Source organism: Drosophila miranda, chromosome 3 (genome assembly GCF_003369915.1).
Source record: "Drosophila miranda strain MSH22 chromosome 3, D.miranda_PacBio2.1, whole genome shotgun sequence".
In the NCBI taxonomy this organism is placed as follows: Eukaryota; Metazoa; Arthropoda; class Insecta; order Diptera; family Drosophilidae; genus Drosophila; species Drosophila miranda.
Window position 1 is genome coordinate 13,386,025 of NC_046676.1, and position 26,540 is coordinate 13,412,564.

The 26,540-nt window shown below is 47.6% G+C and overlaps 10 protein-coding genes across 18 annotated transcripts; 5 read left to right on the forward strand and 5 right to left on the reverse strand.

The window, feature by feature from the left end:
* Positions 1-97: 97 nt before the first annotated feature.
* Positions 98-3,508, forward strand: LOC108158968 (activin receptor type-1). 3 transcript variants are annotated; one of them, XM_033390858.1, is made up of 7 exons: positions 98-206; positions 678-795; positions 937-972; positions 1,074-1,149; positions 1,215-1,873; positions 1,941-2,577; positions 2,634-3,508. In XM_033390858.1, the coding sequence occupies exons 1-7, from the start codon at positions 146-148 to the stop codon at positions 2,781-2,783; spliced, it is 1,737 nt and encodes a 578-aa protein (XP_033246749.1). In that variant the 5' UTR covers positions 98-145; the 3' UTR covers positions 2,784-3,508. The 3 variants fall into 3 exon arrangements, with proteins under 3 accessions (XP_033246749.1, XP_017147292.1, XP_033246750.1); XM_033390859.1 differs by lacking the exon at positions 98-206 and adding an exon at positions 386-425; XM_017291803.2 differs by lacking the exon at positions 937-972.
* On the reverse strand, positions 3,450-5,838 carry LOC108158967 (tubulin--tyrosine ligase-like protein 12). Of its 2 annotated transcripts, XM_017291802.2 has the most exons (2): positions 3,849-5,838; positions 3,590-3,805 (listed from the first exon to the last, which is right to left on the reverse strand). In XM_017291802.2, exons 1-2 carry the CDS (start codon positions 5,396-5,398, stop codon positions 3,691-3,693), a joined length of 1,665 nt encoding a protein of 554 aa, XP_017147291.1. In that variant the 5' UTR covers positions 5,399-5,838; the 3' UTR covers positions 3,590-3,690. The 2 variants fall into 2 exon arrangements, with proteins under 2 accessions (XP_017147290.1, XP_017147291.1); XM_017291801.2 differs by having other exon boundaries at positions 3,450-5,837.
* Positions 5,839-5,960: 122 nt separating this feature from the next.
* LOC108158970 ((Lyso)-N-acylphosphatidylethanolamine lipase) lies at positions 5,961-7,995 on the forward strand. Of its 3 annotated transcripts, XM_017291805.2 has the most exons (3): positions 5,961-6,066; positions 6,122-6,382; positions 6,624-7,995. In XM_017291805.2, exons 2-3 carry the CDS (start codon positions 6,278-6,280, stop codon positions 7,857-7,859), a joined length of 1,341 nt encoding a protein of 446 aa, XP_017147294.1. In that variant the 5' UTR covers positions 5,961-6,066; positions 6,122-6,277; the 3' UTR covers positions 7,860-7,995. The 3 variants fall into 3 exon arrangements, with proteins under 3 accessions (XP_017147294.1, XP_017147295.1, XP_017147296.1); XM_017291806.2 differs by lacking the exon at positions 6,122-6,382 and having other exon boundaries at positions 5,967-6,066; XM_017291807.2 differs by lacking the exon at positions 6,122-6,382 and having other exon boundaries at positions 5,972-6,060.
* A 983-nt stretch (positions 7,996-8,978) lies between these two features.
* Positions 8,979-10,417, reverse strand: LOC108158972 (lysosomal aspartic protease). Its single transcript, XM_017291810.2, has 2 exons — positions 9,413-10,417; positions 8,979-9,351 (listed from the first exon to the last, which is right to left on the reverse strand). Exons 1-2 carry the CDS (start codon positions 10,316-10,318, stop codon positions 9,091-9,093), a joined length of 1,167 nt encoding a protein of 388 aa, XP_017147299.1. The 5' UTR covers positions 10,319-10,417; the 3' UTR covers positions 8,979-9,090.
* Positions 10,418-10,861: 444 nt separating this feature from the next.
* On the reverse strand, positions 10,862-13,006 carry LOC108158971 (peptidyl-prolyl cis-trans isomerase FKBP8). The gene is made up of 7 exons (XM_017291808.2): positions 12,795-13,006; positions 12,177-12,677; positions 12,040-12,122; positions 11,835-11,976; positions 11,608-11,775; positions 11,306-11,536; positions 10,862-11,236 (listed from the first exon to the last, which is right to left on the reverse strand). The coding sequence occupies exons 2-7, from the start codon at positions 12,669-12,671 to the stop codon at positions 11,159-11,161; spliced, it is 1,197 nt and encodes a 398-aa protein (XP_017147297.1). The 5' UTR covers positions 12,672-12,677; positions 12,795-13,006; the 3' UTR covers positions 10,862-11,158.
* Positions 13,007-13,182: 176 nt separating this feature from the next.
* Positions 13,183-16,964, forward strand: LOC108158973 (apolipoprotein D). 3 transcript variants are annotated; one of them, XM_017291813.2, is made up of 5 exons: positions 13,183-13,362; positions 14,395-14,673; positions 16,161-16,315; positions 16,377-16,449; positions 16,516-16,964. In XM_017291813.2, exons 2-5 carry the CDS (start codon positions 14,524-14,526, stop codon positions 16,786-16,788), a joined length of 651 nt encoding a protein of 216 aa, XP_017147302.1. In that variant the 5' UTR covers positions 13,183-13,362; positions 14,395-14,523; the 3' UTR covers positions 16,789-16,964. The 3 variants fall into 3 exon arrangements, with proteins under 3 accessions (XP_017147302.1, XP_017147300.1, XP_017147301.1); XM_017291811.2 differs by having other exon boundaries at positions 13,183-13,358; XM_017291812.2 differs by lacking the exon at positions 13,183-13,362 and adding an exon at positions 13,418-13,606.
* A 168-nt stretch (positions 16,965-17,132) lies between these two features.
* LOC117187804 (holotricin-3-like) lies at positions 17,133-17,558 on the forward strand. Its single transcript, XM_033390656.1, has one exon. The coding sequence runs from the start codon at positions 17,133-17,135 to the stop codon at positions 17,556-17,558; it is 426 nt and encodes a 141-aa protein (XP_033246547.1).
* A 19-nt stretch (positions 17,559-17,577) lies between these two features.
* On the reverse strand, positions 17,578-21,078 carry LOC117187910 (tyrosine-protein kinase transmembrane receptor Ror2-like). The gene is made up of 4 exons (XM_033390857.1): positions 20,387-21,078; positions 20,040-20,319; positions 19,722-19,964; positions 17,578-19,662 (listed from the first exon to the last, which is right to left on the reverse strand). The coding sequence occupies exons 1-4, from the start codon at positions 20,789-20,791 to the stop codon at positions 18,371-18,373; spliced, it is 2,220 nt and encodes a 739-aa protein (XP_033246748.1). The 5' UTR covers positions 20,792-21,078; the 3' UTR covers positions 17,578-18,370.
* A 33-nt stretch (positions 21,079-21,111) lies between these two features.
* On the reverse strand, positions 21,112-22,128 carry LOC108158974 (NADH dehydrogenase [ubiquinone] 1 alpha subcomplex subunit 1). 2 transcript variants are annotated; one of them, XM_017291814.2, is made up of 3 exons: positions 21,946-22,128; positions 21,693-21,779; positions 21,112-21,293 (listed from the first exon to the last, which is right to left on the reverse strand). In XM_017291814.2, the coding sequence occupies exons 1-3, from the start codon at positions 22,042-22,044 to the stop codon at positions 21,198-21,200; spliced, it is 282 nt and encodes a 93-aa protein (XP_017147303.1). In that variant the 5' UTR covers positions 22,045-22,128; the 3' UTR covers positions 21,112-21,197. The 2 variants fall into 2 exon arrangements, with proteins under 2 accessions (XP_017147303.1, XP_017147304.1); XM_017291815.2 differs by lacking the exon at positions 21,112-21,293 and adding an exon at positions 21,370-21,474 and having other exon boundaries at positions 21,946-22,122.
* A 208-nt stretch (positions 22,129-22,336) lies between these two features.
* LOC108160306 (methionine--tRNA ligase, cytoplasmic) lies at positions 22,337-26,079 on the forward strand. Its single transcript, XM_017294219.2, has 6 exons — positions 22,337-22,560; positions 22,656-22,777; positions 22,850-23,685; positions 23,752-23,856; positions 23,917-25,068; positions 25,130-26,079. Exons 1-6 carry the CDS (start codon positions 22,458-22,460, stop codon positions 25,875-25,877), a joined length of 3,066 nt encoding a protein of 1,021 aa, XP_017149708.1. The 5' UTR covers positions 22,337-22,457; the 3' UTR covers positions 25,878-26,079.
* The last annotated feature ends 461 nt before the right edge of the window (positions 26,080-26,540 follow it).

Genomic DNA, 26,540 nt, shown 5'->3' on the forward strand with positions numbered 1-26,540 from the left:
ATTGCGACTAGCTAAATTTTAGGGGGTTAAGAACAGATTATTTATAAAAAAGGCACAGGCTAAATTCGGTATATTTGGTCGATGCCTTCGCGGTCACACTGACTGGCATCCTCTGGTCACACCACCCCCAAAACGGAATGGAGCAATGGAGTCCCATTTATTTGTAGTTTTTCTATTGTCATTTTTGGTATGCAAAAATGCACGAGGTACGTTTGATTCGGTCTCGCGTTTTAGCTGGATGTGTCAGCAATCGGGAGCATATTGCAGACCGCCAATACGGTGGCTTCTGCAGCTCCCACAAAGTGATTGAAAAACTGCCTACGGCTATGGCTATTGTGTGTGTTTGGACAGCCCTGATTTGTTTTCATATGCTACTGATCCGACCGATTGTGCTGCGTATATGTCGATGCGGGAGCTGAAAATAAGTTGGTTGCATTCAAATGAGTGAAAACTCGACGTACTCCGCCTGGGAAATGTCATTATATAAACGGGATTGTATGCTTTCGTGGGCGTACGAAGCATAAAAGTGTATTTTCTTAATGATTTACTCGCGCACACACAGACACGCACGCTCTGTGCGTATACAGAATTGTGTGTGGTGTGTGTACGCGACAGAGAGAGAGAGAGAGAGAGACGGTGTTTCGGTGTATGTGTAACATCTTCATGTTGTCTTGCAGCTGAAATCAGTGAGCGCCTGCTGGAAGAGAACCAGGAAATAGACATGGAATTGCCTGCTCATATGAATGGAAAGGAGTTCCCAGCCGTGCCACAGAACTCGGTGCAAACGCATCCCAGGTGATATTCAAAAACAAATACATATTTACGTTAAGACTTGAATTCATGGGTCATTATTATAATCACTGGCATCCGGTTAGAAGTTTCATTTGCTAATCCCTTTCACTACCCCCATTTCTCACGCTGCTTGTCTCTGAACAGGAGACACATAAAGAGTAAGCGACGCATGAAAAGAAGGTAAAATCTACGCTTGAGGGATTATCTGTGGCTTTAGATCATAATCGCAATCTTTTCTACGCTCTTCCACACTTCATTAATTACCATTTATCCATAAACAGATACAAATGCTACTCCTGTGACCCGCCATGTCTCGATCCTTTGGAGCTGTCACACACATGCCAGAATGCCATTCAGGTGAGTGTTTTCATTTAAACTACGAATCCATCCCCTTGACAGAGATATTTTTATATTTTCTTCAGTGCTGGAAATCTCGCACACGGGATGCCGATGGTCAGGAGAACGTGAGGCGGGGCTGCACAACATCACCGGATCAATTGCCGCTGATTTGCAACCAAAACTCTCTGAATAAGCTAAATGGACCGACCAAGCGGAATGCTGCCAAGTATAACGTGGCCTGCTGCACCGGGGATTTCTGCAACAGCGGTGATTTCCCCGAGCTGCCGCCGATCGTCAGCGGCGATGTGACAGTCATAACAGCTGATACCAGCAACATCAGCAAGATGTCCGCCGCCATTCTGGGACCCTTTCTGATCATAACTCTCCTGGGCGCCGTTGCCATCTATTATATACGGCGGAGCCACCGCAAGCGCTTGGCTGCCTCGCGCACCAAACAGGATCCCGAGTCGTATTTGGTCAATGATGAGCTGTTGCGTGCCACCAGCGCCGGGGACAGCACCCTCCGTGAATACCTGCAGCATTCGGTGACGTCTGGATCGGGCAGTGGTCTACCGTTGCTAGTGCAGCGTACCCTGGCCAAGCAGGTGACTTTGATCGAGTGCATTGGGCGAGGCAAGTACGGCGAGGTGTGGCGTGGTCATTGGCATGGCGAGAGCATAGCCGTCAAAATATTCTTCAGTCGCGACGAGGAGTCCTGGAAGCGGGAGACGGAAATCTACAGGTGAGAACTGACGTTTGCTGCTCAAATTTTGAAATGATAGTCAATCCTTGGACTTACTTTCTTGCAGCACTGTTTTGCTGCGCCACGAGAACATTCTCGGCTTCATTGGCTCTGATATGACGTCGCGAAACTCGTGCACTCAGCTCTGGCTGATGACACACTACTACCCGCTGGGGTCGCTGTTCGATCACTTGAATCGCAATGCCCTAAGTCACAACGATATGATTTGGATCTGCCTGTCGATAGCCAACGGCTTGGTCCACCTGCACACGGAAATTTTCGGCACTGAGGGAAAGCCAGCCATGGCGCACAGAGATTTGAAGTCAAAGAACATATTGGTCACTTCGAATGGGACCTGTGTGATAGCCGACTTTGGCCTGGCTGTCACCCACTCCCATGTCACGGGACAGCTCGACTTGGGCCACAACCCGAAGGTTGGCACGAAGCGATACATGGCACCAGAGGTTCTGGATGAGAGCATCGACTTGGAATGCTTTGAGGCCTTGCGCCGTACGGATATTTACGCCTTTGGATTGGTGCTGTGGGAGGTTTGTCGACGCACCATCTCGTGCGGCATTGCTGAGGAATACAAAGTGCCCTTCTATGATGTGGTGCCCATGGATCCCAGCTTTGAGGATATGCGCAAAGTGGTCTGCACTGACAATTACAGACCCTGCATTCCCAATCGCTGGAGCTCAGATTCTGTAGGTCTATCTCTGTAATTTTCTGAATTTGAAGTCTAATTGGTTTTGTTTTACAGTTGCTGGCCGGCATGTCCAAGCTAATGAAGGAGTGCTGGCACCAGAACCCAAATGTTCGTCTGCCAGCCCTGCGCATCAAAAAGACTATACATAAGCTAGCTTCCGCAGATGAGAAGATACGCTTGGACTTTGACGAGGCCTGCGTTTAGGTCTGCGTTATAGTCGATACTTAGTTGTGTAAGCGATACGTTAATTGCATTCACTTAGAGGTAACCAGACGTTAGACGAAGCTAGTGTAAGATTCATTAATTTCATTGAGGTTTTCTCCTCTCCATTTTCACACACTATTAGTTGGTAATTGTATTATTCAGAGTTAGGCCAAGAAGAATGAAGAATGGATTTAAATTCTTATGCTATTTTACGGAAGGACTTTTTTGTTACGCATTGGAACGTATTTATTTAATTTCTGATTTCCCTTGACTTTTTGGGTGCCTTAAAAATTGCCTTATATTTGTATATTCATGGAAGTATCCTTTATAGTTGGGTACAAACGGAAATTGCCTTTCATTTACTATCGTACATCGTTTATCAAGTGCCATTTGCAATTGAGAATTGTAAAACATTTTAGCATTAAGCTCTCACTCTTTGAACTCCACACAGACAGAGACAGACTTTGTCCACACTTGAATTTGTCCTACCTTATCCAAGCTATGATAGACCATAAGTTATATAGACACACCACCCACTGACTACTGACTTGCTGACTTGTCTGTCCTAGATTAGGCCCTAAGCATAAGCATAACCATAATTAGTTATCATCCCACGCATAGAAGCATACACCTATTTGTATATTGTACAAAATGCAAAATAATTAAGTTTTGTGTATAGTTTAAATGAAATGAAATGAAATACACGGATAAGTGATAAGAACATACATATATTAGTTGACTGGCGTCAATTGTCTAAAGATCTCGTTATTGTTCTCGTCCAGGAAAAGCAACTTGAAAATGTCATTAAAGAAGTTGGGATAGAAGTCGCAGGCTCGCTTGCAGTCGGGAGTCCAATTGATTTCCAACAGCTGTGGCTGCAGGACTTTCTTCTCCTCGTCCGTCCATTTCAGCATGATGTCGGCGGCATAGAGTGCCCGGGACTGGCGGCAAGGAGCCAGACCGCAGGGCGGTGCCTCCTGGCAGGCACACTGAAGAACCTCCAGCAGCATATCGCAGATTTGCTGCTCAATGATTGTCCAATCATTTTCCGGATACTGGTCCTGCCAGAGAGCCAGGAAGTCATCGCATTTGACATGATGCAGTTCCGCTTCCTCCTTGTAGTTCATCACCGTGTAGTGCTTCTCGTAGTCGTCGAAGTGGTCCATGGAGAAGGGATGATTGGCAAAGCGCAAAAAGAACTTCCGATGGACATAGGCCTCCAGGGGCTGAACGCTCTTCAGCAGTATGACATACCGAATATCGAACTTGACCCGACAGTCCAGCTCTGTGCGACGGAACAGAACAGGTCTTTCGATATACTTTTGGGCAATCTTAGGGCCAGTGATTGGCAGACGCACAATTTGCTTAATATTGTCGGTTATGTGAGTGTCCAGACCGCGAGCCAGGTTCCAGGGCTTGACGATCCAATGGTTGTCCAGACCTTTGACTGCCCTCGACTGGTAATACGCGACAAACTCTGTCAGCTCTGTCGACAGATTGTAGGTGGTGGGCAACCAGGCGGGATATGTTTCCAAAGTGGCTGCATCGTGATGCTCTTTGGCTGCCCGACGACACACAATGCTGAGCAGATCTTTGATGGTGATTACGTATTCAAATGGAAACTGATTGACGAATTTACGAGGCGTCTTCTCGGAAAATTCCTCAAATTCTTTGAAGTGGTGGGTGAGCCACAACACATCGGCTTCCTCTTTAGCGTTTACCAAGAGGAAATTTGTATCTGTTAAATTCTGCCGGACCACCTTGTACTCGGCATAAACCTTTAACGAATCACATCGATTCGGAGCTGGCAAGAGATTGGTATTCCTTTTAGGATACGTTTCTGGTATGTGTCCGCTGGTAAAGTAGTCAGCACTGGGCTCCACCTGCAAGAAGCTCTCGGCAGTTAAATTATCGTCGCGCCAGGGCAATAGCAGGGCAGCTCTTTGTGGTGCATCCTTGGCCACATACTCGATCATATCCCGGGTCAATAGCTCATTTAGCTCACAATCTTTGATTGGAAACAGAATACTATAAGTGGTTTGGGTATTGAGGTAGAGGAATGGCACAAGGCGGAAATTTGGGTCATCCGAGTGGTTTACGGCCGAACCGATTTCGTCCATCACATACCATATGGGTATGTGTTCCTCATCGGAGTTACCGCCGGTGAGAATAGAATAGGCATGACAGTACCTCCACAGGCGTTTCAGTATCTTCTCAACGCGTTGCTCATGCTCCAGATCCACGCCGGTTATGGCAGACAATCGATCTGCCAGTTGGGGGTTTTGTTCCAAGGTCTGGCGGGCGCTGTCCAGCCGAAAGGTCCAACAATGGTCTATCAAGTAAACGGCTAGGGGATCGCTTGCTTTAATTCCCTGTTCACGGGCCACTCCCAAGGAAAACACTGGGCGAGTGCTATCGTCATCGTCGGCGATGTTCTGCTCGTCTTCATCCTCGTCGTAGTCAATCAACATCAGCTGCAGAGCTTCGCCGGCATCAAAGGTTTCTACAGCCAACTTCCGATAAAGAGCTGGCCAAAGGTGCACTGGCACAGACAATGATTCCAATTGGGACTTGTGGAGAGCCACAAATTCATTGTATTTATTAATGCCATCCATTCCGCGTGAGTCCCGTTTAGAGTGACCGTAGTGTAAGGGTTTCTGCTTCTTCGTCACAACTCATCCGGAATAAGTTTTTCCTTCCGGTTATGTATATGTTTTTATACGGTTTTGTGATAACCACTTTTTTGAAATATTCAATCGACAAGAAGAAGAAGACCCGGTTATGTTATCAAAATGTATGTTTGTTGTTTTTTGGCTACAACCGACGATTATACGCACGGTTACCTGCACTGTTTTGCTAGCTGTGTGACCACAGCCTCATTTGTTGTTTATGTGCGGCCACCATTTAACGCGGTTCGTACATTATATTATATATAATTATATTTTTAATTTAATTTGATAAACAGAATATACTTATAGACAACTATACAAGGAAGAAGCACACACACTTGGCCTTCTGATCGCCTGCTGAATACAGTCGTACTGAAGCGGCAGTGTTGGCAAAATTGGGTTTGTTTACCAGCACTGCCAGAAACAGCTGGTTGGGTGACTAGAGCTGCAATTGTTTTTGTTGCTAGCACGAAAGATAGGGCCTGGCCGACTACTACGCTGCCCTACAAAATATATTTCACCATAATATCGATAAGCATTCCAGACCAGACATCCCATCTAACAAAAGTTCAAAGTCATCACAACTCGACAAACACACAGCTGGCGAGGAAAGGGTACAATTAGATTTTACTTTTGTGTTAACAATACATTTAAATTTCTGAGCTCTAGGCGGAAGCACACACAGAAGACGCATATGGTGGAGGAAAGACATTAATTTTCAGTAGTTGTGTGGTTTGCTTTGTTTGCCCCTTTCTAAATTTGTACAATTTCCCCCACGCTGACGCAACAAACTTAAGAGTAACGAAAATCTAAATTAAGAGCATAATGAGCGAATCGCTGACATTGGCAAACGATGCCAACATCGCCAAAAATGCTGCACTGCCGCTGCCCACAGTCGCCCAGAGATTTAACTCGGGAATGGATCTAGAGGTAAGGAGCAGCGAAGCGGAAGCCAAACAGAACAGGAAAATCCATGAGCTTGGGTGTCGATTTCTGTCCAACTGCGCAATAGACTCGTGTCTCGTGTCTCGTGGGTTAAGTAATTCGGTGTACCGCTGGGGGATGGACTAGACAGGGGGCCAGCTCTCAGTTAGCATAACATTTACATTAATGTAGATAAAGTGCATTTAGATTGGCCAACATTTTAATATGATTTTCGTTTCTCTTTCAGGATCCGAAAAACAACAGTTTCTGGCTATGGAAATGGATATGTAACTGGACATCTAGCTCACCGATCATGTTGCGTACCGTGGAAAAGAAGATTCTTTCGTACTTGAAGCTGCCCTATCGTGGATTTTTCGTCGACATCGGTCCGGCTGTGGGAGATGCCGACAAGATCTGGACACTAAGCATGAACACAGAGTCCAAGGAGGTGCCGCTGGTCCTGTTGCATGGCTTGGGGGCTGGCATAGCCCTATGGGTGATGAACCTAGATGCCTTTGCCAAGGGACGACCCGTCTATGCCATGGACATCCTCGGCTTTGCCCGCAGCTCTCGCCCCACCTTCGCCAAGGATGCCCTTGTGTGTGAGAAACAGTTCGTCAAATCTGTGGAGGAGTGGCGGCGCGAGATGAACATCAACGACATGATCCTGCTGGGACACTCGATGGGTGGCTTCATAGCCTCCAGCTACGCCTTGAGCTATCCAGAGCGCGTCAAGCATCTGGTGCTGGCTGACCCATGGGGATTCCCCGAGAAACCCACAGACCCCAACAACACCAAGCAGATTCCCCTGTGGGTTAGGGCCATAGCCAGAGTGCTGACTCCGCTGAATCCGCTGTGGGCCCTGCGGGCAGCTGGACCCTTTGGCCAGTGGGTGGTGCAGAAGACGCGACCGGACATAATGCGCAAGTTCCAGACCACAATCGAGGAGGACATCAACCTGTTGCCCCAGTACATACATCAGTGCAACGCCCAGCATCCCAGCGGCGAGTCGGCCTTCCACACCATGATGCAGTCCTTCGGCTGGGCCAAGCACCCGATGATCAACCGAATAAAGGATGTGCGCAGCGATATACCCATCACATTCATATACGGGTCCCGCTCCTGGATCGACTCCTCCTCGGGCGAGAAGATCAAGTCTCAGCGGGGCAGCAACATGGTTGACATCAAGATCGTAACTGGCGCCGGCCACCATGTGTATGCCGACAAGCCGGACGTGTTCAACCGCTATGTGAACGAAACCTGTGATATGTACAAGGTGCAAGATAGCAAGCTAATCACCCCTCTCCAGCTAATTCGAGAGTCGACGGAGTCCGATGAGGAGCGTGAGCCAAGCCTGAGCACGGCCAAGACCGTTGAGATCCAACCCGAAATTGTATCCGTCCCCTCCAGTGACGAAGTGGCGGCCCCAACGGCCACAGCGACGTCCGATGACGATCTGGCGACCAATATCAAGTCGAAATAAGAAGTTCAAGTCCCAGAAGCACGCTACCCTGCATCTACTAGTTTAGTATCTTTGCCTAGTATTAAACGGTCACCTCACCCCCCTTATCTATCCAAATTCTATTTTTATAGTGTAATAAACTCATTGTTTACAAATTAACAACAAAATGGCACTATGTTCAAGTATATCTATAGAGGGTTCTCGGCGTTGGCGATTTCTGATTCGTGCTGATTCAGTCAAGAGTACAAAGTCCGCGCCATGGGCACTATGACTGCACATGAGAAGTTCCATTGAAGAATTCAAAGCGATACTCATGCGAGTACGTATGTACGCGAGTCTCGCCAAAAAGCTCTCTATAGAGTTTAATGATGAATGTTGAACGTCAGAGTAAAGATTAATCCGAAGAGCACACACGCGTCACTTGTTTTCAGACCCGGTTACAGGGGTAAAGGCTATCTACATTCTATTCTATAGAAATATGTAGGTGAAACACGAGCGGGTCGCGTTTGGAGACAAATTGAAACCGCGCGCGCCCTTAGTCTACGGGGCGTCATGAAATACCCCGCCATGCAACATCTTGGTATTGTATAGTGTTTGATAAAATACAACTTCAATAGTGTCACAGCCACCACCATTCTTCAAGTAATTTCTGTATGTCATGCACTTTAATCCAGGGCGATTATAGTGATTGATATTGAAGATGACTCAGTTTGCAGTCTGCTTGGTTGATTCCCAGCAATATGTTATCGGCGGGTGCGTCTAAGCTTTCTATATGCCATTATATATTTCATTACATATGTACAAATATATAATATACGCACATACACATGCATGCATATTAATTGAGTGCAAACAAGCAGCGCACCGTGTTGCTAATCATGTACATATATAGTGTTTAAATATTAAATACATATTATACAAGTTTAATAGAGTGTAAAGAACAGCGAATCGTGTTGCTAGATGAGTCTGTGCAATGTTAACAAACAAAGAAAAATCGAACATATGTACATAATATAGTCAAGCCCATAAAGCTCAAACGTTATCAAATTGCAACGAAAGCAAAAAAAGTGTTGATAATTTTGCAGAAAGCTGATAGCCCGTTGGGACAATAACAACGTCGGAGCAAGGCAAACAAAGAAATGGTATACATAAGTTAATTTTTATTTCACGAGTTCAATCGAAGAAAGTAAAGTCCCAATTGTGGAAAAGTATAAAGTACACTTTAGTGTTCGAGTATAATGTATTTAATTGTTCACTTAGCATCTGCGAAGCCCACACGGTCATTGCCCATGTCGAACTCGGTGTAGTATTTGCCAATGAAGACATCACCCAGAATCCAGAGCGGGCCATTTGGTGGGGGGATATCAATGCCCATGAAACCAGACAGACAAATTGTTTTGCCCATTTGGGCCACACGGAGAATATAGTCCTTGCCCTCCAGCTCAAAGGTCTTACCACCCAGCACGAACTTGATGACCGGCAGTTTGGGGATCAGGTCGCAGGAAACGATATACTAAAATCAGATACAGACAGAGATCAGTACTTCCCTTGGGCACTTAATGCTGAAAGCTCACCTGTCCTCCAATAATGGGGGTGCCACCTATTTTCTGATTGATCGAGGTCGCCTCAGTCATTGGAGCGGCAATAAGAGAGGTGCCAGTGTCGGCAATTACTTGGCAGCCACCTTTGCACAGCTCCAGATCGCCAAGGGCGGCCGAGTCCATTTCGATTTGCCAGTACGCCTTGCGGGTGACAGGCAAGTAGGTGAAGTCTCCGGTGTAGTGCTTGGGATCGGAGCCTCCGAAAATGATTTCACCACCTTCAGGGCTAGCTGGATCGCGATTCAGGTAGAAGGAAAACACGGGTGACGAGATCAGGCCCTGTTCGTACATGGCGTAGAATGGTGGCTTGACCCCATCCACAGAGATCGAGCTGTAGCCGAGTCCGAGAATGCCGTCGAACTTGGCAGCGACAAACACCAGACCGGGCTCGCTCAGTGCCTCAGCAAATGTCTGACCCTTTATGTCCAGGCCACCCATCGAGAGTGTGTCGGTAGAAAGGTAGCCGGAAAGACTGCCCGATCCGTACTGGATGGCAAATGTTGTTCCGTTCTTGGCGTAGGTCGACGACTTGCTGGCATCATACTTGTTATGCATCAGACAGGCAATGTTGGTCAGATGACACTTCTTCGACGGCACCCATAGATTCGAAGAGCCGGTGTCGAAGACCACCCTGAAGCTTTGCGGAGGGGAGCCGATCGATATTGGTCCGTAGTATTGAGCATCCATGTAGTTGGAGAGGGGCTCTGGTACATCGCCTCCTCCATATCTAATGCGCAATTGCTGCAGTTCTGTGCCCACATCGGCAAAATGTCTGCGGGCTGACTGGAATCTATTTAGCGGCACTCGCAGCAAACGTGAGTTGGAATCGGCCACAGCCAATGCCAGGCAAGCGACCAGCAGCAGTAGAACCTTCTGCATTTCGGCTGCTACGTATTGAAATATAAAATTGATTTTTAAAGCTGCACACCTCCACTGACACTGCAAAAACAACCGTTTTGTGCAGTTAATTAAATATTGAGGGGCAATGATTCAGCATCGAAAATGTGCTAAATTTGGCCTAGGGCGTGTGCTCAAAATAGACTACAAAATAGAAAAAATACCATTATATGCCAGAAATTGGATGAAATATACTTTAATATACCGCAAAATGAATGAAAAATACCATTACGAGTAGCATAAATATACCAGCAATGTTGCTCATTTTTGGGTTCGATAACCCGGCGTTCAATTTAAATGCGTTAATCGAAAATATGAGATTAAATGTAAGGATATCTTTCAATTTACTGGAACCTTGAGCTTCAGACTCTCACTAACCTAAAGCCATGCTCTACTATGAACTACTGAACTACTATGAACTACTACTATGCACAGAATATCCATTCTTACCGAAAGAAACCACAAAGCACAAGACAGACTAGAACGAATAGTTGCAATCGCCTGGAAAGGCATTCAATTAATGAGTAAATGAAAAGTATGCTTTATTTAACAATTCCTGGTACTTGATTAAAAAAGAATGTAATTGATTAGAACTAAGCATTAACATTATACATATGTATATTATCCAAAACCATACCTTTGACAAATACATACTACTGTAAAGTGTGTGCATAGTGTAAGTTGTACAACAAGAGCCATTTGTTTAGAAGTAAGCAATTACGGCATTTCAACGTTCATAATTTTGACTGTTCTGTGTATAGTTTTCAAAATGCATTTCATTTGCCCAAATTACACAGTGAATATCGAGTGCAAGTCTTGTCCTTAGTACTTGTAACGATAAATGGCAACGCCAGCGACGCCAATCAATATAGAACCCATTAGATAGCCCAGAAGTTTCAGCTGCAAGCACACAAAAAAATAGAGTGTTTGAAGGCAGTTGTGTTAATTCTATTTTTGTGATTTAAGAACCTTGGAATTTTCCACGAGGGGTTGCTTTTCTCGGGCAGCAGTCTTTTTTTCCATTTTCTTGGCCTGGCCCAACATCTTCTGATACATTTCTTTTTCGTTGTGTTGATCGCGACGCGCCTTGATGAAAAGCCTGGCCAGATCTTGTTGAACTCCGCGATTTTCAGGCTCGAGAGTAGCCACCTTTTGGAACAACTTAATGGCACCCTGCGTGTCGTTCTTGCCTTCCAGTATCTGGAGGGGATTACACCAAAATATTTGGTCACACACTAAGAACAGGAATAGAAACTATATTTTGTACTTACTCTTCCCTTGCGATACAAGGCCTTTGGGTTATTCGGCTGACATCGCAAGACATTCTCCACAGACTTGAGGGCTGCGTCGAAGGCCGAAATTTTGATCTGAGTCATGGCCATGTTGTTATAGACAATCAAACGATCATCCAGAATGGCCTGCATTTCACTGTTGGAGAGCTAGTCAAAGGGATCCATTAGAGTTCACTATCGGACACGTCACTATTCGTTTTACTCACTTGCAAATCTTCTTTGTCATATTCAGATTCCGGATCCCCATCTCGTGTGTCCAAATAGTCGAGAGCGCGTCTGTACAAGTGAATGGCAGTATTATATTCCAACCGCTTGAAAAAGTAGTTGGCACGCTCTTTCTTGCGGGTTCTGGAAAGGGAAAGAGTTTCTTGTGATCATGTGCTATGGACAGGGAGCTGTGCTTTAACAAACCCATATTTGCGGATCACTTCAAAGGTCTTCAGATCGGCAAACTCTTCGTATTTGCTATCCAGCAGCTCTATTTCATAAGTAAGCTGTAAGGTAGACATGAAGCTAAATTTTCATGATTTGGCTGGCTTCACACTTACAAGCGCATTAGGTGGGACGATGAAGTCCCCGTCGTTGTCTTTTTTTAGCCCAAGCGTTCCGTAGCCAAATCTGGGATCCACAACCACTTCGGCGACTTCACCAACTTTCAGCATGGGCAGTATCATATCCAAGCCCTGGGCCACCTCATAGTCGCCAACATGACACTGAAAGTTCTTTTCCTCCTCTACCACTTTGCCATCCTCGAGTTTGCCGGTAAAACTTATGGTGACCAGTTCACCGCGACTGGGACTTTTGGCATCTTCCGGTGCCTTCTTGATGATGCGCTTTATCAGCTGCTTGTTGCCCAATATATCACATTCACTTTCACTCTCGGCCTCTTCTCCCTTATCCGTATCGCCGACAAGAGTCGATGTTGCTGATGTTTTTTCAGTGGCTTCAAAGGCTGCCTCGGCTGTGGCCTTACGTAAATCCTTCGTGTCTTCGGCATTCGTCAGATCCTCGAAGGAGCTGCTGCTAGATTTCTCCGTGTCCATATTTTCCTAGAAGACGAAAGTGTGTTAAATATTGGAACATGGAACAAAGGGCACTGGGAAAAGCGTGGTTAACGTATGACTTGGCGGACGTCCACGGTCACTTGCAACTGACCGGCAACTTACGCTAATATGTGCTCTCTTAATATTTGTGATTTTAAATAAAATATTCGAAAATAAATTGGAAAAAATTCACATTACAGCAAAACGAAAAAATTTTACAATTTCACTGCATTTCACTGCTAGCTAGAGATGGGCAAAGTAGATATCTGCACAGTCAAATATCGGATAAATATTATATGTTGGCACAAATTTAAACTTTCTCCACTTTCACTGAGATTCAAACAAATTCTTAACTGGCTAGCAAGAGAATATAAACAAAATAAACTGAGTGGCATCTGAATAAATATACGCACATATTCTCCGCCTACTATCGATACCAGAACATCGATAGATCTGTCCGAGTGTAACCAGAGTGCGGAGAATCAAGTTCAATTTAAATTTCCGTTCACCGTTCATTAGCTTTCAACGGTTCGGTCGGTACACGGCTTCAGCGCGGTTCGTGATATCGAGATAAAACTTAAAATAAAAAGAACGCGTACGCATGCCACATACGTATAACGATGTAAACAAAGAGACAGCATATAAAAGGCGGTACAACGAGTGCATTTTACAGATACACACCCATGAGTGCGTATGTATGGATAAAGATACTGGCATACGAGTGCTTGTACACAAAGTGAAATCAGACTTCGGGCAGTAACAATATTTTGCAACTGAACAACGACAGCCACTATTGTTTACCATTTGTGCGATTCGTTTAAGCGTATTTCTGTGTTGACTGTGAAATTAACACTTTCCTATTGGGCCCAGAGGGGCGACTGCGGCCTGCCTGTCGCTATTTGTCCGATCAAATAGTATCATATTCCCCCAATGTGGTAATGGCAAACACAGTGGCTGCAACAAAGTTTTGGATTACTTCCTTCTGTCAGCTAATGGGGCTTATCTTGAACTTGATGATCCCGCTGCATTCGAGCATAAATCGAGCAATGCACTCGATTAACTTCATGACACAATTGACGGCATCAAGTTTCCCTGCGCTTCCTTGATTAGCCATTTTCGCTTTTATTCATTCGCGAATGCGCAATCATTTTCCTACGGTTCGTTCGGGTGTGTTGTGAGCTGTGTGCGAAATCCGTCGTCCAACCTGTTCCACCTGCATTTCGCATGGGGCCTGGGACTGGGATCGGAATCGGATCGGGCACTCGGGGACTTGGGGCTGGGCTCGCTTGACTTGGCGCTGCTCGGGCTTTTCTTTACGTAACGCCGCTGGTCAACCTAGTTTCGGCTGTTATTTTCACTCTTTGCCGACTGCATTCGCCAGTCATCCATGTCCAGAGCCACAGAGTCGAGTGGCTCCTCCTCCCGCCGGCTCCTCCACTGGAAGACCAGCAGCAGCAGCGGCAGCAACAGAAGCAGCACGTTTTTATTATCGCACATTTCCCTTGCGGAATATTAATAAGCAAACCCAATACGAGTACTTTGAGGAAATGTAAATCCATAGTTCGTTGGCCAAGTAAACCTGTTCCCCCCGAAGCCCCCCCATGCCACCAAGCCCTCAGGCTCAGTGACACCCAAAACGGAAATCACTTTATGCATAGCCAAGTGAATCACATCAATTACCTTAATAACAGAAATACTCGTTTCTGAATTCTATTCGGTTTAGTTAGAAGCATTTATTCATCGGATCTGTGCCAATTCTCGCGTATAAAGCGCCAGATCACATTCAAAGAGCATTCAAAGTGAAATCAAATTGGAAAAGAAAAGAAACGAAAAGAAATACAATCAAGCAATCATGGGCAAGCAAACGTTTCGCCATATTTCGCCATTTGGAATGGTGATGGTCTCAAGTGTGTTCCTACTGACCTTTGTGGCGGAGACAAGTGCCTATGGATTTGGACGTTGCCCGAACTATCCATCGATGCCAAAGTTCAATATGAGTCGTGTAAGTTCAACATCGTGCGGATCTCTAAAATCTGAATCATCTCAATAAAACAGTCGGTTGGAGAACTATGCATTCCATGAATGATAAATATATGATATATATTCTGTAAATGATTTCGTTGAGACCACTTTCTGATGTAGGTCATTGTCCAATTTGTGAATTAAATATGCCACCCCATCATAGATATTACCTAAGATCAAACTTTACAAACCCTTTCCAATTCCTTTAATTTGTACTACCACTGTCCTTACAGTTTTGAGATGCACCGTAAATACAGCGCATTATTCGGCGAAGAGAGGGGGATCCAAAAACAAATTTAAACCTGTCGCCTTTTCAATTAATTAGCACAAGGCGGCCGAAGACCTTTCTTCATTTTATGGATTGTGCATAAAGATGAACTTGAACCAATTTAAGGCCATAAAATCCGATCCATCCCCAATGTAAAAATGCAAACCAGTTTTACAGAAGGAGACACACTACACACACACACAAAAGCTTTACGAGCATGATGGCCTGGCCTGGCCTGTCTGTCCGTCCGTCCGATGGTAAACAAGCCACTTACTTGTGTTTTTTTGGAAAAAATAAAAAAAAAAGTAAATCCACAGTTTCCAATAGAAACGGCATTCATAGGCATGCCAAGGACAACAAAGTGAACTAATTGCAGAGCCCCATTAGGAGGGGACCCGACGGGGACGGGGACGGGGACGGGGACCACCAGTGCCAATAGTGCCACTGTTGCTGTTGGGGTACAATCAATTTAGCAGCACGAATTAAATTGATTGAGCCTTGATTTGCATAAACGATAATCTCTCATAATTTGCTAGGCGAGAGCTCGCTCCGTCACCACATAATCATCCAATTGAGCTCTGGACGGGCGTAAATAAAACATCATTTGATATCATTAGCGACCGCCCCCCCCCCATTCGCCCAGCTCTGAACTGCTGACCCAGGGGCAAAGACCTCGCCTCGTCATCCACAGATGCATCATAAAGCCGTCTCGACTGCTTCTTCGTGTGACTTTGAACTGCAAGAAGCTAAATGTCTGATGACGGTGCCGCCGCTACTCTTCTTTTTTAATCGTCAGCCATGAAAACCAGTTCCAACACAAAAATGTTTATGTTTTACGCATTATTTGCTAAATGGTGAATGCTAGCGCGGAAGAAGGGGGGTGACTTGTTGTAGTAGTAACCCAGTTAACGCGAGAGAAACGCAGGTAAAGCGCGTGCCAGCACAAGAAAGGGCCCAACTTTCGGAACCACTCAGCTGCGATCTAATTAGTTCTGGGGTTATCCGAACGATAATTCTATACTACCCATAGTTATTTAATAAATGAATGAATGAGTACCTTGAGTAAACATTTCTTTGTTACCAGCATCCATTATACACCCATAGATGTTGATAGTTTGCCTTAAAAGAAAAGACGTACAACGTTTTAACATATCTTAGATAATGCTGAAAAAATAAAAAACTTATTTGCTTAATTTCAGGTTCTGGGCCATTGGTATGAGGTAGAACGTTCGTTTTACCTTCCAGAGATTGCTTCGGGCTGCACCACATTCCAGTTCGAGCCGTACAACAAGGGGGAGCAATCCAAGTTCCAAAATTTCAAGCTAGGGGTGGCCATCAAGAACATCAATCGTATGTGAGTAGAGCCAAACCGATCATACATATTCAGCTTTATTAGCTAGTGTTATCCTCTGTAGAACTGGCAATCCGAATGTGAATATAGGCTACGCTACGCCCGAGAACAGCAGATCCTCCATCATGGATTTCAAGGTGAGACTTCCCTTTCGTTCGCTGCTTAAACACTTTCATTATTATCATTAATGCTTACTTGGGTAGTTTACCACTCGATTCCCGGATGTGATTGCCCGTCTGTTGCCCGGCTCTGGAAAGTACCAAGTGCTCTATACGGACTATGAGAACTTTGCCATCCTTTGGTCCTGCGGCAGCATTGGCTCCCTGGGCCATTCCGATCAGATATGGATATTGGGGCGTGATCGCGACTTCGAAGTCGACATACGCTCCAAAGTCTACGATGTGCTCAAGAGACTCTCGCTAGATCCGGACAGACTAATCATCAGCAAAAACAAAAACTGCCCCGAGGTGCTCTGAAAAAACAGCTCCATGGATCATCCCCATTTGTACATTTAGGTTCTCATTTGGTTAAGGAAAATATTGAATTTCATGCCTAATCATTTAGGCTCTGTGATATCGAGGAGTGTGAATCGGAGGCGAGGCGGGAGTCGTGAAATCCAAATACAAAAACAAATTACTACAAAGAATCTGTATCTGCAATGCATTGGGGGATTTTCGCTATATCACTTAACACGGTGATCCTAATTAATCGGGAATAATTAGTATTTACAGCCGGAGTCCAAGTCCCGAAGTTCCGATTGAGGCTCTGTCCCAGTCGCAATTGAAAAACTGATCGAAAAGGTTCTCTAAGAGGAAGGAAAATGTCAAGATTGTGGATTTTGCTATGCCTGGCTCTGCTTTTGGTTCCCTGGCAGATGTCTGAGGCCAGAGGAGGAGGGGGAGGGGGAGGTGGACACGGCGGTGGAGCTGGAGGTGGACACGGCGGTGGACATGGTGGTGGACACGGTGGCGGACGCGGCGGTGGATTCGGCGGTGGACGCGGCGTTGGATTCGGCGGTGGATACGGCGGTGGACGCGGCGGTGGATACGGCGGTGGATACGGCGGTGGACGCGGAGGTGGAGGGCGTGGTCGATACGGGGGCGGTGGAGGATACTATGGCTACGGCGGATATGGACGCTATAGAGGCTATGGATACGGAGGCATTTTACCTGTGCCCTTGCCTATTCCCCTGCCGGTGGCCTACAGCGGATGCTACTACGACGACTACGGCTACTACACATGCTGAGGAGTAGTGCGGAGCTGGGTACGATTATGAGTGGGGTTTATTTATACAAATTACATTCAACATTTTAGTTACAAATTCTGATTATGTAAATGTCCCAAGAAAGTGAGGCTGTAGACAGTTCTCTAAATATTTCATATTCGTTATTGTTTTGATGGTCTTCGGTGTGTGTGTGGTTCCTGTTGCACAATTCAGCATTTTGTATACATACTGAGTTAAGTTTTTTTGTGGAGTGCTTGGACTCTGGCTCACCATGCCAGTAGTGGCCTGCTTAATCCTAGTAAAAACCCATTAAAATGCAATCTACATACATATGGTTATATGGAAAACTTAGGACTACGGATATGAGTACGGCTACCATCCGAGTGGCTGACATGCATGATGCGTTCGTTGTGGCAAATTAAGTCGAGTAGAGACTAGACCCCAGTCAGAGGGGAGCCTTTTGATGAATATAACAAAATAGTACCAAGATTACGGAAGGCTGCGCGTGGAAGCATCCAAATTAGAGACATCAATTCCTTAGAGATATGGAATGGAACCTTGCAGGGTTCACAACTGTTTAACTTGACTGAAGCACAATCTGCCTGCCCCTCTGGTCTGGGATATCAGTATATCAACTATATATATCAGTGGTATATGTGTATAAAAGGGTGTTTCTTGTATATAATCGTTGTATTGCCTGCCCCGGAAGACTACGGACGAGCATTCTGATTACGATTTATGGATTACGGATTCATTGCAAACGTGTGAAACGCGACGGAGTTATTGCTGTTGCTCGGATTCGATTGATCTACATCCAGATCGCTTCACATGCTCTAGAGCATGGCCTTGCACTCGTTCTCTGCTATGCTGTGCTGGATGCAGTGGTTTATCTCGGCAAAGCCCGGTCGCTCGCTGGACTTGCGGTTCCAGCAGCGACGCATCAGGGCGTAGACGGAGAGCGGCGTGTTGTCCGGACAGCCGAGAACATTGCCCTCCTTGATGTACTTGATGACCTCCTCGTGGGTGAGCCCAAAGTACGGCTGCAGGGCGAAGGAGAAGATCTCCCAGAGCACGATGCCGTAGGCCCACACATCCGACTCCAGCGAGAACTTGTTGTACAGAATGCTCTCGAGCGGCATCCAGCGGATAGGTATGAAGTCGTTCTCGTCGCCCTTGTAGTAGTCCTGCAGATAGATCTTGTGCGATAGTCCGAAGTCGGCTATCTTCACCGTCATGTGCTCGTTGATCAGGCAGTTGCGAGTGGCCAGGTCGCGGTGTACGAACTTCCGCTCCGCCAGGTAGAGCATTCCCGATGCAATATCGGCGGCCATTTGCAGCAGGTGCTTCTCGTTCAGCTGCAGCCGGTCACGGGGCTGGGCCTGGTGGGTGGCAAAGGGTGAGCAGGCGCGCAGGAACTCGCTGAGATCTCCTGGTGCCATGTACTCGAAGAGCAGGCACATGGGCCGGCCCAGGGCGCACACACCCAGCAGCTTCACGATGTTCGGATGCTCAAATTCGGCCAGCAGGCAGGCTTCCCGCTCGAAATCCATTTGCATCTGATCGCTGGCATCGTCCTTGAGCATCTTGACGGCCACCAGGAGATCGTCCTGGCCGGGCACCAGACCCGGGGCCTTGGCCTGGAACACCCGACCGAAGGCGCCCTGTCCCAGGGAGCGCACGTACACAATATCGCCGCGTGGATACTCCAGCTTCTCCAGACGAGCATTCTGTTGGCCCTTGCTATCCTGAATGGCCACCGTGGTGAGGGTGACACAGTTGCTGTGGATGGTGGCCGTGCTGCGGATGGTGCCCCACTTGGCCAGTGTGTTGGTATTTGCTCCTCCTAGTGTCTCTCGACTGGTCGCCAAGTTGCCTCCGCACTCACCGGCCCTCATCGAGGCATTGCAATCACCCCCGCCAGTGCCAGATCCTGGTCCAGTTCCTCCCGGCGGCTGGGAGTAGTCCTTGTGCTTGGAAAGCTTGTATATCAGCAATATCATCAGATGGAGGGCCACGATCCCAATGAAACCGATCCCCGCCAGCAGGAAAATCATTGAGGGGGTGAAGAACTTCTCCATCTTGATGGGCGTGTTCATGTCGTTGGCATTGGGATCCACATAGTCGGCTGGGAAGAAGTAAACAAAGATGAGCTCCTGTTAGAAGGAAAGAAACAGCTCGACTCACGGCATATGGGAAGGTCGCAGTGCTGCCAGCGCACGGATTCGTCCACCGTGTAACACCAGGGCTGCTCCTCCTCTCCACCCGCATTTCGGCAGTAGTTCTCGCCCTCCAGAAGCTGTGGAAACACCAGGGGTGGCTGGATGTGCTTGTGTGGATGCTGTGTGTCCCAGCGCTGGCAGGGAATGCCCGATTTGGTCACGTTCATAGTTCCTAGATAAAATCGGCCGTTGCCATTTCGGCAATCGTCTGTCAATGCAAGAAAATTTCATATTAGGAGCGTTTAGGAGCGATCTCTCAGCGATGGGGGTAGGACCAACTCACAGCTAGCTTCCGACTCCTTGATCTCCGTGAGGCCTATGTAGGAACAGTTCGGCCGCCGCATGGAGGTGTCGTAGTGCGGCAGAGCAGAGCAGTTGGGCAGCCGGAAGGAGCCCCGACTCTTGATGAACATGTTGCGCTCCTTTTTCTCCTCGATGAGCACCCAATCGTTGTAGCAGAACTGCAGATGGGTGGCCTGGCAGTCCTCGAAGCAGAGCGGAGCCTTCACAGCTTGTCCGTCCTCCACATGGCAGTTGGGAAACGCATAGGCGCACAGCATTTTCTGTAGGGGATCGATCGAAAGGAATATATAAGACACCAACACAGGGTGGGCTCAGTGGGCTGCTCACCTCAGCCGCCTCGCGGCACAGACCGGTGAGGTCGCTAATCAGCTCGTCCCACAGCGCCGTTGTGGTCTGCTCATTCTTCCAGCCACCCGTTGGGTCGTCCAGGCTGTACCACACCTGGCCGACAATGTACTGCTTGCACACCTTGCCGTTGTAGGGAGCACAGTAGCCATTGTCCTCAGCCCGTTCCCTGTCGTGCTCGTGATGACGCTGGTGCTGGTGGTGGCGCCGGGCTGGCTCCTCGATGGCGTTCATCGAGTTGGCGTGCACTGCACTGGTATTTAAGAACACGCACAGCCCCAAGGAAACCACAAAAACCAACAAACTCGGTATTTTCCTCATCCCCAAAGCTGGCCCCAAGCCCATACCCCCAACGCCACCCACTCCCACCCTCAACCGGGCAGCCATGGCTGCGTTTCTGTATATGCACGGCAGAAGCTTTGTTTTGCGGACACTTTCTAAACGAAATTGTCACTGGGATTACCAATTTCACTCATCTCACACAGCTCCAGGCGGATGCACTGGCTCTCCTGCTAATCTTTAGCCACTTTCTGGGAAAATTTGAGTGACGAAACCCGGGGAAATCAGTTTATTTTCGCAATGTTATTCTCCCGTCGACGACGCCTTTTCACCGAATACCACAAAAGTTGGCGACGACAGGCCAACGGACTGGGCCACGCACAGGGGTTCACAGGGGTGGTTTCTACCTCAAGAACAGGGTTGTTAAATGCGCGGCAAAAGCCAAGGCAAAGGGGAGGCCCTTGACTTTATTCTGAATTGAAATTACAGTATACATGTTTCATTTTGGATTGATCTAATTTTCCTGATCGGGATCATCACCCACATTGAAATCTTCATTCTGCTCCTTGTTCTGATCGTCTTCTTCATCATCGGGAATGGCGTCAAGTCCCTAGAAAGAGAGGAGGGCTGGGTATAGATCTGGGCAATGGAAGGAAAACTACAGGAAAACTCTACAACGACCAATCTTTCACTTCCGCACTTTACGTTTATTCACTTTTGCGCTTAAGTTTTAAAGAAATTTCACTTAAATCAACTTATTCCTTCTTCTCGTCTGGTATGGCATCGAGGCCCTGCAAGTAAATGAATTGTTTCTCAATACAGAGGATCGGCTGTGGAAACTTTAAATGAACGTGCGTAACGATAAGGAAATTAAGCGACCCAACACCAATGAAGTATAACAAGGCGGAAATAACAAAAAAAAAAACAAAACGAAACACTGTCCAACAATATTATGATGAGGAATGGAATGCAGAGAATACGAAAACACTGATCAACTAATAGCACTTACATTCATCAAGTACGGATTATCGGTCAGTCGGAAGTCGCGTTGGTACATCACACGGCTGAAACGCTCGTCCATGTTGCGACGGAAGGCCTGCGGGAGTAAAAGGAAACCATTAGAAATCATTGCCAGAAAACTATTTGCCACAAGCTGCACATCCGCGGAGCTTGGAATATGTTTAATAAATTCCGAATAGTGCCCAATTAACTGTGGTTATATAAGAATTGGGAATCGCTCGGACAGGAGCGGTCTAACTCACATTGCCCAGCGTCAGCTTCTGCACGCCGTACATGGCGTAAATGGGCACGGACAGAAGCACGGTGATGATAGCGGCGCCAGGTAGGATTTCGAACCACATCTTGCCAAGAAAAGTTGTCTTGTTATTTTTTGCACGAACGGAAAACAGACACGGACAAATCAGCTGTTTGGCAGTCAATTTATGATTAACCCATTTTCGAGCAGTGGGTACTTAAATGCACACACGCATGTTATGAAACTTGAAGAATTTTAGCGCAGTTCAGGTGAAAGATAGTGTGATTTTTTTTAAGTTCATAGGAAAGAAGCATGGACCTACAAGAAGAATTTACCGTCGTATATATTTTCCGCCATTTACCGCAAGTAGTTTATCTGTTTAAAAATAGGGGGGTTAAGTGGGTTAAGTTCGTTCAAGGTGCTGTTGACCAATTCGCGTGCGTGTGCGGTGCAGAAATTCGTAAAGATTTTTACCCTCTTTTGCCACGTAAATTGAATTAAAAGTTGGATCTCGGCAAGATGATAATATACACAAACGAAGGCAATCCCCTGGGACTGCAGCTGCTGATGCTGGCCAAATTCGCCAAGCGGTCGGTTCAACTGGTTAACCTAAATCTAAATGGTGGGTGAAAAACAACTTCAGTGGGGAACTCCGGCGGAGTGAATGCACTATGACTAGGTAATCGTGTCTGATGCAATAACTGGTTGTTGTTTTAGATGCCAAATTCAAGGATTTCCTGATTCTGCCCACACTGGAGCTGGACAATGGACTGCGTCTGTTCTCGCCCGCAGCCATCGCCAAGTATCTGTTCGTGGATGAAGGCCAGCTGAGGGATGAGGTACGGAAGAAAGCATAATTGCGCCTAATTTAAGCAATGACCCTTCAAGGTTAAACCAATCTTCTCCAACAGTGGCTGGAATGGTCGACCACGTTGCTGGCGCCTGCCCTCTCCCATCACATGGCCGTGGGACACCGTGCCGATCCAAACGCTTTAGCGGTGCTGAATGCTTTGGTGAAGAAGCTGGACGATTGCCTGAAAGCTACGCCTTACCTAGCCGGAGACAAGTTGAGCGCTGCTGACATTGCTGTCTGGTCGCTTCTAGCTCCGGATGGCACTCTCAAGGGCGCGCAGAATTTGGAGAGCCTGCACGGCTGGTATAACCGGGTGAAAGCGTTGCCCGAGGTACAGCAGGTGTTAGCCGAACAGCCGCTGAAGGATCTTAGCTTCAATGCGCTGCAGCAGTCGAATCGCTATGGTGGACTACATCACGTGCCACTGAAACGTCTCAGCCTGGCGGATGCGGGCAAACTATTGGCGGAAACAGCATCCACAGTCGCGGACACAGTCACAGATGAGGAACTAGCCGCAGCAGGAGCTTCCTTTACTTACACAGCCCCCAAGGATGTCCAGGAGCAACGCACTGTGCTACCCAAAGCGGGCGAACGCAACGTGCTCATCACTTCGGCCCTGCCGTATGTTAACAATGTTCCCCACTTGGGCAACATCATTGGCTGTGTCCTGTCTGCGGATATCTTCGCTCGCTACTCCCGCAGCGCCGGCTACAACACGCTGCTCATCTGCGGCACAGATGAATATGGCACGGCCACGGAGAACAAGGCTCTGGCCGAGAACATGACGCCGCGGGAGATTTGCGACAAGTACTTTGAGCTCCACAATTCCATCTATCGCTGGTTTGGCATTGGTTTCGATTACTTTGGGCGCACCACCACCCAGGAGCAAACAGAGTGAGTGAATAATGAATCTGTGAATGTACTTGTGGATTTCTAACTGAGATTATTCTGATTTTGCAGCATTGTGCAGGAGGCATTCAAGGATGTCCTCAGTGCTGGGTACATCATCACAGAGAGCGTGGAGCAGTTGCTCTGCCAGAAGTGCGACCGTTTCTTGGCCGATCGGTGAGTTTTTCATGACTTTCTGCCTTGAAATATAATCTCCAAATTGAGCTTTGCCTTCAGCTTTGTGGAGGGCACCTGTCCGCATCCTGGCTGCGGCTATGCGGATGCCCGCGGCGATCAATGCGACAAATGCGGCAAGCTGGTGAATGCCACCGAACTGATCCGTCCACGCTGCAAAGTGTGCAACACTGCTCCCATCCTGCGCTCCTCGGATCAATTGTTTATCGATCTACCCAAGGCCGAGCCTCGGCTCCGTGAGTGGGTGGACAAGGCGGAGAATGGCTGGACCCACAATGCCAAAGTGATCACGAGAGCCTGGCTTAGGGAGGGCCTCAAGCCGCGATGCATCACGCGAGATCTAAAATGGGGAATTCCAGTGCCCCACAGCGGCTTCGAGAAGAAGGTCTTCTATGTGTGGTTCGATGCGCCCTTCGGATACGTGTCGATGACCAAGCGCTACACCAAGGAGTATCAGCAATGGTGGCAGCCCGCCAAGGGAACTGACGTGGAGCTGTTCCAGTTCATGGCCAAGGACAATGTGCCCTTCCACTCGGTTGTGTGGCCCAGCGTCCTTCTGGCCATCAACAAGGGACACACGCTCGTGTCGCACATAATGGCCACCGAGTATCTGAACTACGAGGATGGAAAGTTCAGCAAGAGTCGCGGAATCGGAGTCTTTGGCAATGATGCCCAGGCAACGGGCATTCCGGCAGATGTCTGGCGCTTCTATTTGGCCTCGGCACGACCAGAGGGCCAGGACTCGAGCTTCAGTTGGAACGATCTGGCGGCACGCAACAACTCTGAGCTTCTCAACAATTTGGGCAACTTTGTCAATCGTGCTCTGGTCTTCTGCGAGAAGAACTTCAACAGCATTGTTCCCGAGGTGGTCGCCACGGAAGAGGAGCTCATTTTGCTGGCCCTTGTCAACCGCGAGCTCCGCGGATACATCAATTCTTTGGAGAAGGCCAAGCTGCGCGATGGCATTCGTCATCTTTTGGCTATTTCCCGGCATGGCAATGGTTATATGCAGACACAGCAGCCCTGGGTGCTCCTCAAGGGAAGCGATGAGCAAAAGAAGCGCGCTGCCACCATCATTGGCTTGTGTGCAAACATTGCCTGTCTGTTGGCTAACCTCCTCTTCCCCTACATGCCCTCCACGGCACGAACTCTCTTTGCCCAGCTCAACGCCAAACAGACGCCGCTCAATGCAGAGTAAGTGAACGTCCAGTGCCTCATCAGAGCTGTTTCTTAATCTGTGTGTGTCATTATTTAGGAAACCCTTGGCCACCCTGCTACTCCCCGCTGGACACAAGATCGGAAAGCCCGCGCCCCTCTTTGCCAAACTGGAGCAGTCCTTCATTGATGAGCTCAAGGCCAAGTATGGCGGATCCCAGGACACGAAAGCGGCCGTGCAGAGCCAGTCAAGCACCGCAGACCTGGAGCAAGCCGTGCAGGCTCAGGCCGATAAGGTGCGACAGCTGAAGACGAGCACCAAGGACAAGACAGTGTGGCAGCCAGAAGTCAGCAAACTGCTAGACCTGAAGAAGCAGCTGGAGGAGGCTAAGAAGACCGCTGTTGCTGCGCCAGCTTCTGCTCCTGCGCTATCGAACGGTGGACAGTCCGTGCAGGATCTGGAAAAGGCCGTACAGGCGCAGGGCGAAAAGGTGCGAAACCTAAAGGGTAGCACAAAAGACAAAACGGTGTGGCAGCCAGAGGTGAATGTGCTGCTTGATCTGAAGAAACAGCTCGACGCTGCACAAAAGGCAGCCAAAGCGGCTGCAGCAGCTCCTGCTGCAACTACAGCTGCTCCTCCTGCAGCCTCGGCCGACGCAGGCCAAGTCAAGGCATTGGAAGACAAACTTGCACAGCAGGCAGAAAAGGTGCGAACCTTAAAAGCTAAGGGTGATGCGTCTGTGTGGAAGCCAGAAGTTGATATTCTCTTGGCCCTGAAGAACCAGCTGGCGGCTCTGACTGGAGCACCAGCCGCTGGCGGACAGGGCAAGGACAAGAAGAAGAAGTAAGGCTTTGAATATACTCCATAGATATGCTGGACATTTTTACCTCAACTTTCTAATCACGCATTCGCCGTCGACTGGCACAGCTCCAATCATTTTTCTATATTTATTTCGTTTGCATTTAACAAACTTTGTATTTATTTGAATTGTAGCCAGCAATCAGTTAGTAATTTATTGAGTTTGCGAAAGAAAAGAAACATTAAATCTATTGACTTTCATACATGAATTGGCTTGGGAGATTAATAATCTCCTATAATCCGAAGAAACACGAACATGAGCACCGACCGACGCCAACGAGGAAAAAAATTGGAGGGGCTTTTTCTGGAGCCCCGTGTCTCACTTGTAATTTCAAGTTCCAACCGTTCTTTCGAACCCGCCCCCTGGGCTGTCGCAGAGTACAACCGGGGTATGGACAAGAGGCAACACGGCCCTGAAACTGCAACGCATGCAAGGTAAAATCCACCCCTTTGCCTAATATACCTTGAGACAACATCGGCTGTTTCCTTGGCTTTTTTTGCCATTTGTCCATACCCCACCCTTTTTTATAGCCCATTCGCTATGCATTTTTGTTGTTGCATGTGTGAACCGAACAGCTGTTCGGCCAGAACCCTCCCCCCTTCCATCATCCGTTTTCTATTGTTTTCCGCAATGCGATGATTTGAAGTAAAA

Coding starts and splice junctions, on each gene's coding strand:
- LOC108158967 (XM_017291801.2), bottom strand. CDS start 5,398: ATGGATGGCATTAATAAATACAATGAATTTGTGGCTCTCCACAAGTCC.
- LOC108160306 (XM_017294219.2), top strand. CDS start 22,458: ATGATAATATACACAAACGAAGGCAATCCCCTGGGACTGCAGCTGCTG. Junction 22,561..22,655: donor GGTTAACCTAAATCTAAATG/GTGGGTGAAAAA, acceptor TTGTTGTTTTAG/ATGCCAAATTCAAGGATTTC. Junction 25,069..25,129: donor CAGACGCCGCTCAATGCAGA/GTAAGTGAACGT, acceptor GTCATTATTTAG/GAAACCCTTGGCCACCCTGC.
- LOC108158973 (XM_017291813.2), top strand. CDS start 14,524: ATGGGCAAGCAAACGTTTCGCCATATTTCGCCATTTGGAATGGTGATG. Junction 14,674..16,160: donor CAAAGTTCAATATGAGTCGT/GTAAGTTCAACA, acceptor GCTTAATTTCAG/GTTCTGGGCCATTGGTATGA. Junction 16,450..16,515: donor CCTCCATCATGGATTTCAAG/GTGAGACTTCCC, acceptor TTACTTGGGTAG/TTTACCACTCGATTCCCGGA.
- LOC108158972 (XM_017291810.2), bottom strand. CDS start 10,318: ATGCAGAAGGTTCTACTGCTGCTGGTCGCTTGCCTGGCATTGGCTGTG. Junction 9,352..9,412: donor CCCCCATTATTGGAGGACAG/GTGAGCTTTCAG, acceptor ATCTGATTTTAG/TATATCGTTTCCTGCGACCT.
- LOC108158971 (XM_017291808.2), bottom strand. CDS start 12,671: ATGGACACGGAGAAATCTAGCAGCAGCTCCTTCGAGGATCTGACGAAT. Junction 12,123..12,176: donor TCGTCCCACCTAATGCGCTT/GTAAGTGTGAAG, acceptor TCTACCTTACAG/CTTACTTATGAAATAGAGCT. Junction 11,977..12,039: donor GAAGTGATCCGCAAATATGG/GTTTGTTAAAGC, acceptor TTCCCTTTCCAG/AACCCGCAAGAAAGAGCGTG.
- LOC108158970 (XM_017291805.2), top strand. CDS start 6,278: ATGAGCGAATCGCTGACATTGGCAAACGATGCCAACATCGCCAAAAAT. Junction 6,383..6,623: donor ACTCGGGAATGGATCTAGAG/GTAAGGAGCAGC, acceptor TTTCTCTTTCAG/GATCCGAAAAACAACAGTTT.
- LOC117187910 (XM_033390857.1), bottom strand. CDS start 20,791: ATGGCTGCCCGGTTGAGGGTGGGAGTGGGTGGCGTTGGGGGTATGGGC. Junction 19,965..20,039: donor CAAGGAGTCGGAAGCTAGCT/GTGAGTTGGTCC, acceptor TTGCATTGACAG/ACGATTGCCGAAATGGCAAC. Junction 19,663..19,721: donor CTGCGACCTTCCCATATGCC/GTGAGTCGAGCT, acceptor ACTTCTTCCCAG/CCGACTATGTGGATCCCAAT.
- LOC108158968 (XM_033390858.1), top strand. CDS start 146: ATGGAGTCCCATTTATTTGTAGTTTTTCTATTGTCATTTTTGGTATGC. Junction 207..677: donor GGTATGCAAAAATGCACGAG/GTACGTTTGATT, acceptor GTTGTCTTGCAG/CTGAAATCAGTGAGCGCCTG. Junction 2,578..2,633: donor ATCGCTGGAGCTCAGATTCT/GTAGGTCTATCT, acceptor TTTGTTTTACAG/TTGCTGGCCGGCATGTCCAA.
- LOC108158974 (XM_017291814.2), bottom strand. CDS start 22,044: ATGTGGTTCGAAATCCTACCTGGCGCCGCTATCATCACCGTGCTTCTG. Junction 21,780..21,945: donor AGAAGCTGACGCTGGGCAAT/GTGAGTTAGACC, acceptor TTACTCCCGCAG/GCCTTCCGTCGCAACATGGA. Junction 21,294..21,692: donor ATAATCCGTACTTGATGAAT/GTAAGTGCTATT, acceptor CTCTCTTTCTAG/GGACTTGACGCCATTCCCGA.
- LOC117187804 (XM_033390656.1), top strand. CDS start 17,133: ATGTCAAGATTGTGGATTTTGCTATGCCTGGCTCTGCTTTTGGTTCCC.